The 18,309-nt window shown below is 43.8% G+C and overlaps 3 protein-coding genes across 3 annotated transcripts; 2 read left to right on the top strand and 1 right to left on the bottom strand.

Annotated features, from left to right (window-relative positions):
* The first annotated feature begins 2,001 nt into the window (after positions 1-2,001).
* LOC105104783 (uncharacterized) lies at positions 2,002-2,596 on the top strand. The gene has a single exon (XM_010998544.3). The coding sequence runs from the start codon at positions 2,228-2,230 to the stop codon at positions 2,594-2,596; it is 369 nt and encodes a 122-aa protein (XP_010996846.1). The 5' UTR covers positions 2,002-2,227.
* Positions 2,597-2,910: 314 nt separating this feature from the next.
* On the top strand, positions 2,911-3,802 carry LOC105104788 (uncharacterized). Its single transcript, XM_064494934.1, is given in 5 exon segments — positions 2,911-3,049; positions 3,051-3,209; positions 3,249-3,256; positions 3,288-3,376; positions 3,378-3,802. Coding segments are annotated over 5 exon segments (627 nt in total). The 5' UTR covers positions 2,911-2,918; the 3' UTR covers positions 3,618-3,802.
* A 9,166-nt stretch (positions 3,803-12,968) lies between these two features.
* MIS12 (MIS12 kinetochore complex component) lies at positions 12,969-18,242 on the bottom strand. The gene is made up of 2 exons (XM_010998543.3): positions 18,098-18,242; positions 12,969-14,693 (listed from the first exon to the last, which is right to left on the bottom strand). The coding sequence occupies exon 2, from the start codon at positions 14,651-14,653 to the stop codon at positions 14,033-14,035; it is 621 nt and encodes a 206-aa protein (XP_010996845.1). The 5' UTR covers positions 14,654-14,693; positions 18,098-18,242; the 3' UTR covers positions 12,969-14,032.
* Between the last annotated feature and the right edge of the window lie 67 nt (positions 18,243-18,309).

An 18,309-nucleotide genomic window follows, 5' to 3' on the forward strand; every position in this document is an offset into this window, starting at 1 on the left:
AAGACTTAGTTCTGTCACTGCTGGGCACAGGCAGAGTGTGCCAAGGTGCCTTGTGCTGAGTTGGCCAAGTTCCCTCTGAGAGGTAGAGCCCCCAGAGATGCCGTGGCCTGGGACCAGGGTTGTTTTGCACGACGTTCATTTCTGTACAGATGGATCAGGTGGAAACTAACAAAGTGTCCTCAGGACACTGTGTCTTTGTTGTTGAGCCTCCCAGCTTCTCAATGTGCCATGGGTCCCCACAGTAGCCAGATAACCCCTAGCACCTGCACTGTTCACTTTCCCCCAGCCCTTCCCCAGCACACCCTTGCACGGCCCTGACCCAGGACTCCCTCCTGCTCCTGAGCTGCCTCCACTGCCTACTCCACAGCCTCCCAGCCCCATGGGTGGGTTGATGTGGCTTTTGCCACATCTCAGCCTCACACACAGCTCTTCCACACCACCCTCCACACCCATGCTTTCATGCTCTCCTGGTCTGCAACTTAAAAATTCTTTGTCCATTTGTCTTGAGGCCAGATGGAGAAACTGAGGAGCCAAATACTGACTTAAGTACAGAGGTGGCCTCAGAATTTCTGTGAAGGGGCTTCAAAGCAATCAATCTGGTTGGAATTAAGTAGCAGGAATTTGAAATGGTTTACATCACATAACACTTCAGATAAAACTAAGAAAAACACCCATTGCCCATATCAAAGAATGGGAGACTGGTGGGGATTATGGGGGAGTTAAACTTCCCCCTCCATTTCCCCTTGAAGTCGCCATTATCTTCAGGGAAGCCAGAACATTTTTTAGTAATAATAGTTCATATTTGTAAAGAGCTGCACAGTTTAAGGCTATTTTCATATGCATTGTCTTAGCATTTCCCAATTTCAGGCATTTCTAAAATTGGCTTGTTGATTTTTTTTTTTTTTGCCTTATGTGTGTATGGTTTAATTGCTTAATCTCTGTTCTTTAACTTTCACTCACTTAAAAAGTTTTAGACTTGGTCCAGGCAGTAATATCTAGGAAATTTTGAATTCTGTGTGCTAGTTTTATTTTTTTCTAAAATACAGCAAAATAAATCAGAGCCATTCTTTTAAAATACTAATCCTGTGCCACCTAAAATCATCTCATTTACCCCCAGGGATATGCAGCACCATTATTATGGAAACACTGCTTATTTAATTTGATTGTTGTTACAATCCTATTTTTTCTAAAACACAGCAAAATAAATCAGAGACATTTTTTTTAATGCCCACCATCACCACATTCCACAGAGGAACACCAACCAGCCTCGGAACCTCAGGTGCAACAGAGATTCCAGGAGATGGTGGTACCCAGCAGTCTGTGGCGGTACCAACAGAAACCAGAGAAGGGCGTCTAGGATGCCAAGAGGAATCTGAGTAGAGGCGGTCAGGGCACCGGTTCTGGTCAGGCATCTTTTTAAAGTACTTGTTCCTGATGATCTAATCATAGGTGAGATGCCTGAAAGGTTAGGACCCTGCTTTTGTGGGTGAGGAGCAGGACAAGAAAACCCAGGATGTACACATACAGATACAGATACAGATGCAGGTGTGAGAAGAAAGGAAAAGTAAGAGGGGAAGAAAAGCACCAACACGTTAACTGAGCTACCTCTGGGCCTTGGGATGGTGGGAGCCTTTATTTTGTTCCTCTTTTTGCTTATAGTGCTTTATAACTTTTATGTTTTTTACAAAGATTATGTATTAGTTTTTTCATGCATTAAATTTTAAAATGAAAAAAAAAAGAGACCCCACAGTATTTCTTTTAAAAATAGAAATAACCACCCCCGGGAAGCTGTGAGGAGCCGAGATCCTGGTCTGCTGAATTTTAGCTGCTTTCGCTCCCAAAGAGCGCTTTTTGAATCCCTGGGTCCCAGCTAGCAGCTCGCATTCCCTCCTTTCTGCTCTTCGCATCAGGTTGCCATGGAAACAAAAGAAGTTGCGCAGAGACTCCAGAGGCGCGGGCCCTGGAGCATCCCGGAGCTGGAATCTGGACCGCCAACCTCTGCAACAGGCTGGGGGCTGAAGGAGGAGCCAGGGGGAGGAAACCCTGCAGAGCCTCCCCTCCCCCGCCTCCGCGCCCCCCTGCTGGCTCCGCCCCTTGCCGCCCCCTCCTGGGTGGTAGAAATACAGCCGCAGCCGGGGCCACCACCCACTGCGCCCCTACCCGACCCAGACCCGGCACGGACCTGACCACCCAGAACCAGCAGAGCCATTTTCCGTGCTCCTCGCCAATGGCTGACCAATTCTTTCAGTGCAAATCGTGGGACACCGAGCAGCTTTGCCAAGACCCCGACGCTAACTCCGAAGGCCTGTTTGACAAGCCTCCCCCAGAAGATCCCCCCGCCGTCCGCGGGCCCAAGTCGGCGGCCTGGGCCTCAGGGAAGAAGGCTGGTCGGCGCGCAGGCGGGAGGGCGCAGGGGGCCCGCTCCGGGCAGCCCCCCAGGGCCGCAGCGCGCTCCTCTCCCCGGGAGGAGACACCTCCACTGGACGAAGGCTGCTATCTCGACCATTTTCCGCACCTCTCCATCTTTATCTACGCGGCCATCGCCTTCTCCATCACCTCCTGCATCTTTACCTATATCCATCTACAGCTTGCCTGAGTGACCAGGGTAGGATGGGGTGGGCGCAGGGCCGAGGGGAAGGGGAAGGAAAAGAAGGGCTCAGCATTTTGTGTTTGGAGAGGCTCTGCACCCCGTTCATGTAGCTTTCGATGCTTATTTGTTTTTTTCTCTGCTTGTCATTCCCTTTGTCTAACCGTCCATCAGTAGGAACATCAAAAGCAGCTGCCGCTAATGAAATAAGGGTCTTTTTACACCTGGGGATTAGGGGAGGGGACACAGACCCCAATGTTTGGAATCTCGGGGTGTGACTGAATCCCAGTTATAATAAGGTTAATGTCCCTGGACCCTACCTCTCTGTGAGATGGGAGCGCGCACAGCGAGCTCAACCTGTTCTTTAAGGGATGCGCCAGCCCTGGGCCCTTCCGGAGAGGGCCCCGCGGGGAGGGTCGGCACCCTGGACCGGGCTGGGCCAGAGCCCTGTGATACTGTATTGCCCCGGAGGAGCCAGCTGTGCCCCCGAGCTGGCGCAGACAGAGTCCGGAGCGCGGGAACTGGTCGGCTTGACTGCGCAGCGGATGCCGCAGGAGAGCAGGACACGAGTGACGCAGGACACAATGCGTGGCGCAGGACACGAAGAGTGGCGCAGGACACGGTAAGTGGCGATTGTCGGAGTAGCGCGCCACCTCCCTAGGGGCTTGAGCTGAGCGAGACTGCCTTTTCCCTGCTTTAGGCTCTGACGCAGCTACAGATGTCGCAGCCGAGCGGAGACCCATAGGTGAAGGAGCTGTCCTGCCAGGAAGCCACGCTGTCTTCGTGTCCTGGACGGCGTGGGACCAGCGGCTGCAGACCTCCTGGGGCGTGGGCTTGTAGCTGGTGCTGTGCGGGACAGAGTCTGGGGCCCTGGCTGGGGTCCACGGAAGGGATGTCATGGCATCTTTGGGGGTTTACGCGGCAGCTTCAGCCGCTGGGAGCCCTTCCGGAGCTCTGGGACCCAAGAGGAAGGGGGTGGGGGAATTTCTCATTGACAAGACTCCGTGCTGGGAAACAACGCGACTTTTAGTGGTTTGTCATCATCTCAGACCCGAAAGGCCTAATGCCAAAACCCACCTTGGCATTATTCACCTACCTGCCATCTCTGTTCACTCGTGAATGTTAAATGTCAAAACATAGCGCTCTATTACTGCATTTACTTGGAAATGGCTGTAATTATGGTACCGCTGATGGAATAAATCTTTTCCCTCGTCAGTGTCCTTTATATTCTGTTCTCTTTTAATTTCCAACTACACAGTGGGCCCACCAAACTTCCTATTCTGCTCCAAGTTTCATTCCATAATCTTCACAATATCCCAACTGTCCCTCCAAACAAATTTCATCCCATTGTCCAGCATTCTCCAAGATACAGCATCTCCCTCCCCTCAATGGCTATATGCCTCTAAATGGCAAATTTCTCCATGTCAGTTCCGGACAGCACACCAATGTCCAGTTCTGCTATCCTCTGACAGCAGGTCGGTCACCACTCCATTGTGGCATTATTCACTGCCCCTCAGTCTCTAGTCCCCACTGGCCTCCATCACCAAGACACTTCTGCCCCGGGGAGGTCCCCCAACTGAGCTCTAGAATCTGCCCCCGACTCACCCAGCTTGTATCTTTATAAGCTCAGTGTTTTCTCCCATCAGGGCTTTGTCGTTTCCCTTTTCTGTTTTCCCATAATCCCATATCGCTACATGCCTTAATATCTTGCCCCTCTACACTTTATTTCAGCACCACAAGTATGATGTCTGCTGTTTCCCAATGCCAGCCTGTGCCCTGCAACCACCATGTACTTCAATAACCTCCCCCCAATAGTCAGTGGCACTGTTCTACGAAACTAAGTCTCTGAGGTACCACAGGATGTACGTCTCACTGTTTTTCCAGTTTTCAATCTTGGATATTGGATTTTTACTCTCCTTTAATATTGACTAACCGCTGAATCCCAATATCTGGTCCAGTGTTCTCCAAACATTTGGTCCCTTGTTTCCCATTCACACAACCCCTCTTAACCCTCGTGCAATCCTTCAGTGACTTCTCAGGATGTGAGCCTCCAATATTATCCCCTCAGTTAATCCCAATAGTAGAATTCCCCCGCTCCTATGCCCAGAACCAAAGTTCCTTATTCCTCAACATTTGGTACATTGTTCCACAAATATCATGACCCTTTCTGTGCCACCAAATCCAGGCCTCCATTTTCCTCCCCTAATTCCAATATCTGGTTCCCATGATTATACCATTATTAGATCCTATTGCTTCTATGATGGGATCATTGGCTCCAATATTCTAAATATCCAGCCCTATTTGATCCCCTTATGTCAAGATTCATTGCCTTGTTCCTCAAATACTTGGATTATTACTATCTCGCCAATATTGTGCTCCAGCCTTCCTTAACATCCACCTCATCATTGCAGGCCTCAGTATTAAGCTCACCCTAACCCCAAGCTCCAATGCTTGGCCCATATTTTCTAACTAGTATTGACTTTCCACTACTCTCTCACCATCCACGAGTCCCTTTAGCATCTTCATGTGTCTGGCCTGGCTAACGGAAAATACAGTTTTATATCATTTAAGTATCCCAGGATATTTGGTCACATATCCCCTCCATTGTCCACCTAATTTCACAATTACTGCCTCCCTATAGCTCTCAATTGTTCCCCAATTTCTGGGATTCCAATAAGAAGCTCCCTTGTCCAAAATATCAAGCCTCTCCACTCAAGTACTAATGAACAGCCTTTTCAGGATTTAACCATAAAAAGAAAGGGGCACATTTTTTGGTCTCCATGTCAGGCTGCTCAAGAATGAAATTCTAGGGAGTCTTACTGACCTGGCTAGGATCACATGCCCACCTTCATCCAGAAGGCAGAAAAGACTCCCTAACAAGCAGTCCCATGAAAATATCATGCAATAGGAAAGAGTTTCCCAAGGGAAACCTGCAGTTATCAAGATCATGGATGCTGAGCAGGCAAAAATAACAGACATCCAGTAAATGACTTTTAGCAGAGCATAAATGATGAAGAGGGAGACAATTGTTTTGGACAATTGTCCTATTATGTACTGGCTTGTCAGAGGTGGATAGATATACAGAGATAGCGAACAGTGGTTTCTGAATATCATGAGACAGAAGGAAGTTTAAGTCGGGGATGACAGTTGGAATTTAGTTACTTGCAACAGTAGAACCTGAAACTGGGAAATAATGGTTAATTTTCTAGGTGTTTTATTGTTTATTAGGTATCAAACACTGGCGGATAGTAATTAGCAAAAGAGATACAACCCTAGCCTTCATGGAGCTCACTTTTACTAATGGAACTCACCATGTGGCAGGCTTGGTGTTTTATATAGCATGAATTTATCGAATTATCACAACCCTATGAGGCAGTTTCTTTTATTCTCCCCATTTTGCAGGTGAAGAAACTGACCTGGTGAAGTGATTTGCCCAAGGTCACAGAACTAGCGACAGAGCCAGATGAGCCCTGGCATTGCTTCTAGAGTATGATGTACTCCAGTATTTTTCACCAGTGGAGTTGAGAGAGAATTCACACACCATACAACTCATTCACTTAAATTGCACAACTCATTGGTTTTTAGTTGTGCAGCCATCACCACAATCAATGTCAGGATATTTTATCACCCCTAGAAGAAACCCTACACCCCTCACCTGTTGCACTCCAACTGCCCTCCCCAGCCCTAGGCAGCCACTACTCAACTTACTGTCTCTCTATACTTGCCTGTTCTGCACATTTTATGTAAATGGAATCATACAACATGTGGTCCTTCGTGAAGTTCTCAAGGCTCATCCATTTTTAGTATGTATTAGTGTATCTGAGCAGGACTCTACAGGGCCCTCCAGGGATAGACCCCTCCCTTATTCTCTGCTGTAGCTCTTCTCTGAAGTACCCAGATTGCAGTATCTCATGCAGATTTCCTGAGTTTTTCAGATGCTAAAAACCACCATCAAATGGAAGAAATTAACTACTTGATCTTGAGCACATGGCCACCAGGCCTTCTGGTCCCTAAGGATTGATCAACCAGTCAGAGAATTGTGCACAGCTGATCACAGACCCTGGGGTGCCCCTCCCTCAGCCACCTTTAAAAATGCTCAACTGAAACCCTTCAGGGAGTTCAGGGCTTTTTTGGGCATGAGGTACACGTTCTTTTTGCTCAGCCCAGCAATAAACCTTTCTCTGATACACACTCCAACGTTTTGGTAGTTTTTGGCCTCACAGCGCATCCAGCACACGAACTTGTGCTCAGTAACAATTTTGGTGATGCCAACCAGGAGTCTGTGCCTGTGGCAGGTCCACCACGGGTAGGGGAAGCCCCGTCCTTGGATCCCCAACAGCCACTGGAGCTCATTTCGCTCCTGGGAACTGGGAGGGACTCTCCTTGACAGGCACTGGCTACCCAACCCCACGAGGCTTTTTGGAGCTGAGAAATGTCCAGACCTGTGGTCTACATTTGGTGTCGCTGAGGGGTGAGTCTCTTCAGCTTACACAGGCTGGGAATTCCCTCCACTCCACTTGGGCTCATTGTGTGTCACTCTAGGTCTGTTCTCTTTCCAGAGCTGGGCCAGTCTGTTTGGGGGCCTCCATCTGGGAGAGGAAGTGGCATTTTTTAGACTACACCTCCTCTGATCGTATCTGTTGTTTGTCTTTACGTGTGTATTGTTTTAGGGTGAGCCACTCTGGCTTGCACAGGATGGGAAAATTCCACCACTCCACCTGGGTTCATTCCCTTCCAGGAAGTGAGCCACTCTGGGTCCATTCTCTTTTAGGAGCCAGGCCACTCTGGAAGCCTCCATCTGGTTATGAAAGTGGAATCTGGGGGGCTACACCTCATCTGATCTTTTGTTTGTCAGACTGGTTGGTTGTTTATGCATGTGTGTATCAGTACCTGTACTGGCCCGTTGAGATGTCTCTGGCTCGCACAGCACCAGGGTATCCCTCCCTGTTGCGTTGACTTCGCCTGTGGGGGGGCATTGATTGGGGTTCTCCCTTTCTAGCCATGGTCATTCATTCAGCTTCATCTCTGATGGGGCACTGGTTGGGATTCTCGCCTTCTGGACTGATGGGGCATTGACTGGGAGTCACTCTTTTTGGGGCTAGGGAACTGTGATCCTGAGAGACTGTTTTGAATTGTTGTTTGCTTGATATTTGATAACATCAGCCGTGAGTAATTAAGTGTGGATGATCGGAGTTCTGTTCCATCTTATCGTCCCCCTAGGGTATATTTTGCAAAACTGGGAGATCTTCAGCTATGCTCCCATAAATGAAAGAAACTGATGTTTTGTATTGTACTCCCTGAGGTCTGGAGAACAATGATCCCTAAATTGTTCTATTATTATATCAAAGTGGGCCTTTTGCAATTACTTCGGCTTTTATCTTGGTGGGGAGGGGTGTGTGTGAGTATCTCAGTACCTGAGTCCAAATCCTGTTCTCTCTTCCTGGTTTTGCTGAAAGTGAGGCATGTGAATATGAGCAAATTATACTCAGACACAGACACACACACACATTATTGCCTATTACTGTTATTTCTTTAAACTGAAGTGGATATTTCAGAACTAGAGGGGAAAAGAATCATGGAAAACCCCAAGATAGTTGGGTTTTGTAAAAGCAGTTAGAGGAAGAACTTGCATTCCTCTTTCTGGTGAGATGAGATGTAAATGACCTACCTGGGCTCTCAAGGAAAAAAAACAAACAAACAGGTTTTTTTGAAAACTCTAGTGGAAAAACTGAGATCTCTGATTCTATACAAAAGATTAACTTGTAGATGAGCTCTATTTAATTGACTTAAAAGTAAGTACTTACAAATTAAATATTTCTAAGTATAGGAAAAGCTAGACAGAATGGGTTTTGGGTTCATGTGATCTGAGAGATATTCAATATTGAATTGATATCTGATATTAAAGCTAGATTCAGCTTGTTGGTATAATCAATACAGACATGTCTTTTACTGTAGGTTTACTGAAGGTCAATAAGTTCATGTTTCTGTCACAGAGTTTGTCAGCAGAAAGAAAAAAAATTAACTTGATATGATGAAATTCTTATATATGAACTGAATGCAGGTGGGTGAACTCTTTGGAAATGGTTATGGTTTGAGAATGTCTACTTAAAAGTGATTCCCTAGGTATTTGGTGACTTGAAAATCTGGAGTTGTGCTGGACTGGGTTAAATAATGAAAGTTTATTGAATAGTTGAGTAGCTTGTGGGTCATTCCCTAATGAATTAAGATATTGAAACATCATTGGAAGTTAAGATTTTGCAGAATTGAGGATTCTAGTTTGAATGTGTGATTGAAACTAAAAACAATGGGGAAAACATTTCACTATACAGTAGGAAAGTAAGATATATGTTTTGAGTTAAAAAAAAGGGGGGGGTATGAGGAAGGGAAGAGAAAGTGATTAGGTCCTAAAGCTGATTGTTTCTAGATAGAAAAAAATAATAATAAAGGACACAACTAATATGGATACAGAAATTTGTGGAACGCTTGTAGAAAGGAAGTCCTAAAAAAGGAGTTCTGCGCATGGTTGGGCTGAGATTAAACTTGATTAGGTAAATGGATTTTTGTTTAGAAGTAGGCTGGTGCAGGACTAAATCTGGTTTCTCTCTGTTAAGAGAACAAGTTTATTTAGAATACTTCTGATAACAGATTGTGGGAAATTTTTTATATTTTTTAAAAGCTTCCTATCAAATTCTAATTGAAGTTCTTTTGATTTCAGCTAACTTTGGGCCACTTCAGAGGGCCCCTGAGACTTCTCAGAGAAAAATATTAAACTAACTAGGATTGGTTGGTATGTTGAATTACATGGGAAGTATAGTCAAATGAGTGATAAGCCTCCTCGGATTACACGGTGTGGATAAATGTTGTTAATATAGACATTCTAGAAATTATATGAAATCCAGGTGTGTCCTGGTATAATGCTATCAGTCCTGACTCTGGTTGTTATCTCGGGATGTTGTAGGTCACAGCAACTTGATTAAGCTTCTTTGTCAAAACATAATCAGATCTTTTACCTTGTCTTTTGTGGTCTTTTGTCATTCGTGGATGATTATGCTGATGCTTTTCAGAACTGCTTCACCTTCAAGAAGATTCATAGAAAGGACTTTCTGACAAGTACAGGTTTCTTTTAAATCATACTGCTTGGCTGGGTAAGATATTTAAGAAGTCTACTGAAAAACTGATTCATGAAACTGTTGGTAAGGGGGACTGATTGCATGGGGTTGAGTGAACTGATGAATGTGGTTATAATTTTTTGATTGTCTGAAGTATTGCTGGCTTTTAATCTGTTTTCTAATTGAACTGTTTACCAAATGTTTGTCTCCCTATCAATATCGCCCTCCGTATTTAAGGTAGAAAGGGAATTCCCCAATGGAGTTAGCACAGAGTATAATAATGCTTTCTTTAAGTCTATTGCTAAAAGCACATGTATGATGCTTGGGTAACAACTGGGTATAAGTGATAAAGTATATAGCCTGTAAAGTGTTTCCTTACTAACATATCTCTGAGCCTGTTCACAAAATCTAATTACTTTTCCCCCAACATGTATAACTAGGCAAATATAAAGGAGGCCTGGCACTGAGGGATGTGATCTGAACCTGGGCAGGAGCCACCACCCCAGCATCAAGGGACCGGTATTTCGATCATCAATGCTTTCTATTGAAAGATTCAGGATCAAAAGGGGAAATGATGGGAAAATCTGCACCTACTGAGGTACGGGGAAGTCATTCTGGCTTATGTATGGTTTGACTTAAACTTCACTGACCAAAGCAGCCTATTTTGTGGCCTTTTGGACATGCATGGTGCATTTGCTTTGGCCTTGAGGAAGGGAATGCATTTGAAAGTCAAAATGGAACAGCTGTGGTTCAAACATCCAAGGTAAAACTAGCTGGGCATTGTGGCCATGATTTCAGACACATGCCTGTATTGTTGAGAACTCGAATTTTCTGAGCTGTGTCATACTTGGGATGGCACCAGCCATCCTCAAAGCCGTGTCTGCTGGCAGATGGCAGCTGCAACTTAGAACCTCATGGTCTCCCCTTGTAACTATTAAATTTTTAGACAATGAACTTGCTTTAGATCAGATGTTAGTAGAAAAAAAGGAGATGTGTAGTGGCCAATAGCTCTTGTTATATATATGTTAACACTGCATCAAAAGTTAAAACCTACTCAGGTAAAAGAAAACTGGCTACCTGGCTACAAGTATCTTTGAAGTTCAAAAGGTTTTAATTTTGATGTCAAGCTTAGCTATTTTTTCCCTTTGTTCCTTATGTTTTTGGTGTCGTCTTTAAGAAACTGTTTCTTAGTTCAAGATCACAAAGATTTAAGCCTGTGTTTTCTTCTAAAAGTTCTATAGTGGGTAGTTCTAAACCTTATTACTTAGCTCTTTGGTCCATTTTGAATTCATTTGTATATATGGTGTGAGCTAGCGGTTCAGTTTCAATGACCAATGGCTAATCATTGATATAATAAAGCTTCCTTAAAACTGAAAAGGAAGGGGCTTGGAAAACTTCCAGGTTGGGGAACCAAAACGCTTACATGTGCCACCACACCAGACCCAAATTCCATGGGGAAAAATGCTTTGTTCAGGACCTCACCCTATGGCTCTTCATCTGGTTCTTGATTCATATATCCTTTACAACAAACTGGTAATTTGGTGAGTAAATGGGTTTCCTGAGTTCTGTGAGCTGCTCTAGGAAATTAATGGAACCAAAGGAGGGGATTATGGGAACCTCTGATTTATAGCCAATAGGTCAGAAACACAGGTAACCTAGGCTTCTGACTGGCATGTGATGTGGAGGACAGGGCTCAGTGGTATAGCTCAGTGGTAGAGCATGTGCTTAGCATGCACAAGGTCCTGGGTTCAATTCCCAGTACCTCCATTTAAAAAACTTAAAACGAAGTGGGCAGTCTTGTGGGACTGAGCCCTTAATCTGTGGAATCTGATGCTATATCTGGGTAGTGTCAGAATTGAGTTGAATTGGAGGACACCAAACTGGTGTTCGAAAATTGCTTGATGGTATGCGGAAATGCCCTCCCTTCCCCCCACATTAGAATTGAGTGCAGAACCTTGTACATAGCATTTTCTTGTAATTCTTTTTATTTCTGTAAGGTTGGTAGTAATGTCCACGCTTTACTTTCTAATACCATCCCAAACTGTCTCCCTAATTGGCTGCCTATCAATGCAGCAGCAAAATGGGAAAAGTTTAGTTGGGGGTATACAGATGGGAATAGGCATGACAATAAGGGAGAATAAAAATAAATACAAGGGAAAGCCTGGGAGCTGGCATCTAGGGAAGCTGAAGGTTTGATATTACAAAACCATAGGCTCTAATGTAGAGGGAAGTAGGAAGTAGTGTGAGACTGATGCTGGGTGGGAGATGAAGCAGTAAGCAGAATGGGTAACTAAGTGTTTGTTACCCTGATTGATTTCTGAATCTTTGGGGGGAGAACTTAATTATTAGAGGACAGTGGGGCCAAGTATATTAATTCGTTCCTGCAGAGACAGAACTATGACAAGCAGTCACAGTATTACTACCCAACAGTGATTAAGGGCTTGCTCAACATGAAATGGATTCCTGAGTCCTAAATATTGCGGACTTCACCCTTCTATACATTCCTGCCCATATTTTAACTGTATTCAGATAAACCATATTGCATTTATAATGAAGCCAACCAGATCTCAGCTGTTGTTTCCTTAATAAGGTATTCCTAAGGATGTTGGCTGCTAAATATTCTAATTTCACTAGTTTTCTGCAGCAACTGTGACAAACTTAGTGACTTAAAACAGCAAAAATGTATTCTCTCACATTTCTGGAGGCTAGAACTTTAAAATAAGGGTGTCAGCAGGGCCATACTCCCTCTGGAGGCTCTAGGGAAGAATGTGTTCTCCACCTCTTCCAGCTCCTGGTGGCTCATGGCATTCCTTGACTTGTGGCTGCATCACTCCAACCTCCCTCTGTGGTCACAAGATCTCCTCCTCATCCGTCTCAGATCTCCCTCTACAAAGTCACTTGGCATTGGGCTTAGGGCCTACTCAGATAATTCAGGATGATCTCATCTCCAGATCCTTAACGTAATCATACCCACAAAGACCATTTTTCCAAATAAGGCACAATCACAGGTTCCAGGAACCAGGCACAGACATACCGTTCCACCATGCAACCCAATACACTAAGAGATTTTAAATAAGCTCCATATGTGTAAAAGAATTTTTAAATTAAAAAAAAATCAATCATTTGGGTAGAAAGTCATTCTAAAGAAGGAGGCATACTGTGACAGTATATACAGCAGAAAATCACAAATCAAAGTTTTTAAAACATATATAATGTACAGGATTGGAAAAAAGGACTCTTTGACAAGAAATACACTCCAGGTAAACATAGGCTTCCTAAACTGATGAATATTTAATTGCAAATAATAATACCTTAAGTTACACTTCTATGTGAAGGATAAACTCTAAATCCTGCTCTTCAGGAAGACATGGAAGGCAAGTAACTCCTTAAGAGCAACTGCTGTCGTTTCTCCCCTCTCCTTGGGTGAGCTAACATTTTACATGGATTAGTTACAAAAGGAAAAATTAGACTCCATTGAATTTAAGCACAAGACACATTTAAAATTTATCATTCAGAGTACTAAATATTTGATGCTTATGAGTGTGAATAAATAAGTTAATTAAATATTAGATACAAGACAGATTCCAAAACTAACTGAAGCATTTTTTTTAAAGGTATAAATACCTAACAGTTAGTTAACATAAATTTTGATATGAGTATGGTCCAGGCTTCCTGTTCTAGGCCAGTGAGATCTGCTTCTTTTTCGTCCAGTGTCTTCCACTGCTAGGCCCCAAGACAGTAAACTGTTTAACACCACCAAGGCCTTGGACATGGAAAGGATTTATTTTAGAAACAAAAACTTCTTTCTTCTTTCTAAAGATCATGGTTGTTTGTTTTTTCTGCTACTTGCTTCCTTCAGCTAGTTATTAACTTCCTCACGTGAGAAAAGTTACTGGGCAAGAACAAAAAGTCTGTGTCGGCTGTCCCACAGGGTGGTGGCTGGTTAATAAAGATCATGTCCATTTAACCTTTTAGTTATTTGCTCTCATCCAAAGAGTAAGTCAAAAGGATTAAGGTTTCAAAGGACTCATGACCAAGGTACAAGTTTTACAAATATCTTTGAAAGTCCAGGGAAAGCTTTACTTCTTCAGTCATGCCCCCAAAATGAGTCATTATTGAACCAAGAATCCCTTCCCACCTATTAGAGGCCTATTGGTTCAGGACAGTGCATGGATGCTTCAAGAGAGTGGACCAAAAAAAGGGGAAGATGTGGAAACTGAGAAAGAGGAAACGAAGAAAACTCCCCAAAATATACAGTTCACTAGGCTAAGAAAAGTCATTGGCATAAATCCCTTACCATTCTACCTTCTGACAAGCCCCTTTGACTATTTAGAAGTTAAGATATTTTCAGTCTTTTGCTTTCCTTTTCCACATTGTCTCTAATATTCTGTAGCTTTCTGGAGTTCTGGACCAGGAACACCAAGCTCTCCCTAAAATCGCTAGTCCCCTGGTCTCTGCCGACATTCTCAAGCTCATCAAACAAAGACAATGTCTGTTTGAGTTTGGCCTGAACAATTTTTTGCTCTTCTAATTCTGCAAGAAGGGCCTGCTTAGTGCATGATTCAGTCTTATACTTCTCCTGTAACTGTTCAATTTCCTTTTGGAGAAGCTGGAATTCTTCCTCACTATAAGGATGCATCTCCTGAGATTTATCTTCCGGAAGCAAGACATTTGGGGGAATACGCAAAATCAACTGTAAAAACAGCTGCTCCATTTTGCCAAAAAGGGTATCAAAACGTCCTTTCATGAAGCAAAGAAACTTTTCCGTGCATTTACGAATCTGGACTGGGCTAATCGCACAGTCTGGGATGCCATCCAGCTTCTTCAGAATAACCTGTTCAACAGCCTGCACCACTTCAAAGAGGTAGTCCTGAAAGGCGATGTAGATCCTGAGCATGCAAGTTTGTGGGGTGAAGCCAAAGAACTGGGCCTCATAGGTCATTGGATCAACAGACATCTTGGCTTATTTTGCTTTGTTAATTTTGACTGTGAAAAATCTGCAAATGTAGAAAGAAAAAATTTCATTTGTGTTAAAAAAAAAATCATTTGATGAAAGTAACAAATCACACTGCAGATGGCAAAAGAAACAAAAACAAAACAAAGAAGCAAACAAAAAATAAGGGTTTTATTGAAACCCGATGCTACTTCCAGCCGCACTCATCCACAACTGGATACAAACCAATTGCCTCTCTGAGGTTCTTTCCATCAGCATAGAGGTTATAGAATCTCTCCTTCTTCCCCCGCATTGTCCATTTCCCTCACCTCTCATTTACTGAGGATTCTGGACTATGGCTCAGCCTTCTGAATTCTGTTATTCAGGACAATTTTCAAGCTTAGATGGATGATTTAACCAATGCCCTGGACTCAGTTTCTTGAGTTTCAATGACCTTCATCTGCACTCTTTTACCACCTGGCTGTTGATACGTGTATCTTCTCTCCCCAACTGCTCCTACTTTTTGACCACAACCTCATATGCTATTCTTCCAACACTCATTCACAGACTCTTAACTATACCTTAATCTTCAAGACTTTCAGCCCTCTAATGCTCTCTCTCTAGCTCTCAGTCTCTCCCACTTTGCTTCTTCCCCCATCCATTTCAGGCTCTATGATCCATCACTTCAACAACTCCCTTGCCAATGTCCTCAACTCCCTTGTCCTTCCAACCCAGCCATCTGAAAAAGATCCCATTGGAAGCTGAGCAACAACCCTGACATTTTCTCCAGGGTCTGGGAGTCATTCCTTTCAAATGTAAACATCTAGGAAAATAGCACTCCAACCTCCCTGTCACTGGGGGAGTTAAACCTAGGGAACTTTTCCTGAGCTGTAAGCATACACTTAGCACAGAAATAGAAGTTTCACTATTCCTGCAGACAAAGTAATTTGCTAAAACAAATGGCTACCTCCATTATCAGATAAATTTAGGTTGAACCTTATGAAAAAATCTGAAGCAAGTGGTGCAGTCAAATCTTTTTATGCAGCAAGATGCTGTTAATTTTGAAAATTTATGCAATGGCTAAAAACAGAATGGTTATAATGGCTTAGCTGTATAAATAGGGTAGAATTTCTGTCTGTCTTTGTAATCTCATTCACAAATTACCTACAATGCATTATAATCTGAATATGCTTATTCAGTAATAAAACTGCTTTCTTTTCTACGTCTTGTGGAGAGGACTCTGTGGCGCAACAGGATTTTAATATCCCTATGCCTTCAGCATCAATTTCAAACTCTTTCATATGGCTTACAAGGACCTTCATCATCTGACCTTTCTTAACCACTCTGTTCTTTTTTAAGGACCTTACATGTGCATAATTGAAGTGATAACACTTCCTATTTCATGGCACTCTATTTTTGATCCATGCTAGGTCCTCTCTTACTTATTTTATTCTTTCATCTCCCACAGGAACCGACTGCAGTGTCTTAATGCATGCCTTTTTAATTCATCTTTAATTTTATCTTTAACAGGTTTTAGATATACAGCTGATCTTTGAATAACATGGGTCTGAACTGCACAGGTCCACTTATAATGCAGCTTTCTTTCAAGAGTAAATACTAAAGTACAACATAATCCCGGTTGGTTGAAGCCGTGAATGTAGAACCACATATATGGAGAGCCAACTCTAAATTATATAAGGATGTTCAACTGCTTGGTGGATTGGCACCCCTAATCCCCACACTGTTCAAGGGTCAACTGTATAGTCTTGAAAAATATAGTTTTGTGCGTGAATGGTTTATGTATTTCTTTACATGTTTGCAATTGATTCATGTTATTACACTTCAGTGTTATACTTCATTGTTTCTGACTGAAGTATTCCATTAATACACCATATTTGATGTGCCCATTCTCCTTGTGACAGACACTCAGTTTGCTTTTTCAGCACCTTGCTCCCAGAAATAATGTAATGGATACTTTTCAATTACATCTCCTCAAGGACTTGCAGGATATTTACATAGACAGTAGTTGCTGGGCCATACAATTTATGCATACATAATTTCACTAAATACTGCCAAAATGTTCTCCAAGACATAGTAGGGCTGGGGTTGGGGGGTACGGCTAGGCTGATTTACCCTCCCACTTGCAGTATATCAGAATTTCTTTTTCATGTTTTTGCCTTCACTTGGTATTACTCAAAATTCTAATTTTTGCAAATGTGATAGGTGCAAAATTGTTTTACCGCATATACAGGTTGGATACTGAGGACTGAACTATCAAGTCCCCTTGCCTCCCCACACAACTTATTGTTTACATCAGCATGCCTCTACTAGTCTAGGAAACCAGAATAATATCTTCATTGTCCAAATGGCTTGATTGTTCATTATGGACCCCCCCAAAAGACTGATCAGCTCTTCAGTGGGAAGCCTCAACAATCCGTACAACTAGATTCTCTGAAACCCTTGGCTCAGCTGTTTCTACCAATGCTGGACTGCTTTTCATGATCTCTACCCAATCCTAATCAAGCCCCCAAATTGAAAAATACACTTTAAACCAAACTTGCCATTCTTTAAAAAAAATTCCGATCTTGCCTGTTATCCCCATGAGACACTGCCAAAGCTCTGTCGAGGTGTTCCTCCCTTACCAGGGTAAGCAAAACATGCAGCACTGTTTTACCAATAGGCTGTGAGGGTGACATCTGAGAAACAGGCAAAAAAAATTTTAGCGTATTTCTCCGACTACCAGTAAAGGTGAGCATCACTTCATTCATATTAGCTCTTCAGATTTCTACTATAAATTAAGAATTCGTATCCTTAAAAAAACAAACAAACAAAAAACATTCTCTCCATCCTTAATTCCTTCCTTATATACTACCAGACTCGATGGTCACTCCCTATTCCAACAACCTTTAGTGCTTCCTTATAATCTACCGAATAAAGGATAATATTCTTAACTTTGCCTGCCATGATCTGACTACTCTTTGTTCCAACCAAACCAATCAATATCCTTTCCCTGAGATGTCTTTCCCTCAAGAAAGGAGGCCTGGCCAAATATCTTCCAAGGGTCGGTTTCAATAAACTTCCCTGGGGCTCTCCCCTTCCCCTGAATTCCCATCAGGACCTCTCTTCGAGGACTGACCAAGTCCTACTTTAGGATATTATCATCACGGGCCTATCTTCTCCGCAAGCAGGAGGAGTACGGCCTAATCCGTTATTTGCACGGGAGCCTCGGGAGGCGCCCAGGGCACCTCGGCGAGCAGAGTTACCGCGGGGCAGGAATTACTTCCGGCCGGAGGGCTGGCTCCCGGCACGCCCCGCGCCCCCGCTGCATGTCGGGACCTGAGGGAAGAGGTTCGCGCCCCGCCGGCGACGCTCCTCCATCAGGCCGCTCCAGCGCCAGACTGTGATGCCTCACCCAGTGTCACCTCTTCCCGCTCCTCTTCAGAAAAAATACAACCCCGTGGCACTTACCCAGGCGACCATGAGGGAGACGAATTCGACCAAACACCGGCTTCCCGCCACCTCCTTTAAACCACCGTCTGCTGCCAGAGATAGGAGGCGCCGCCGGCTCCCCAAAACTCCGACCGATATCTGCCACAGCGAACGAGAGCAAGGGCAGGATGCCACCACGCTCCTGATTGGCTGCCTGGATTGGGGACGGGAAGGGGCCGGGCGGGAAAGCT

This window comes from Camelus dromedarius, chromosome 16 (genome assembly GCF_036321535.1).
Source record: "Camelus dromedarius isolate mCamDro1 chromosome 16, mCamDro1.pat, whole genome shotgun sequence".
Taxonomy (NCBI): Eukaryota; Metazoa; Chordata; class Mammalia; order Artiodactyla; family Camelidae; genus Camelus; species Camelus dromedarius.

Excerpts from the sequence above, each read along its gene's own strand:
- MIS12 (XM_010998543.3), bottom strand. The coding sequence starts at position 14,653 with ATGTCTGTTGATCCAATGACCTATGAGGCCCAGTTCTTTGGCTTCACC.
- LOC105104783 (XM_010998544.3), top strand. The coding sequence starts at position 2,228 with ATGGCTGACCAATTCTTTCAGTGCAAATCGTGGGACACCGAGCAGCTT.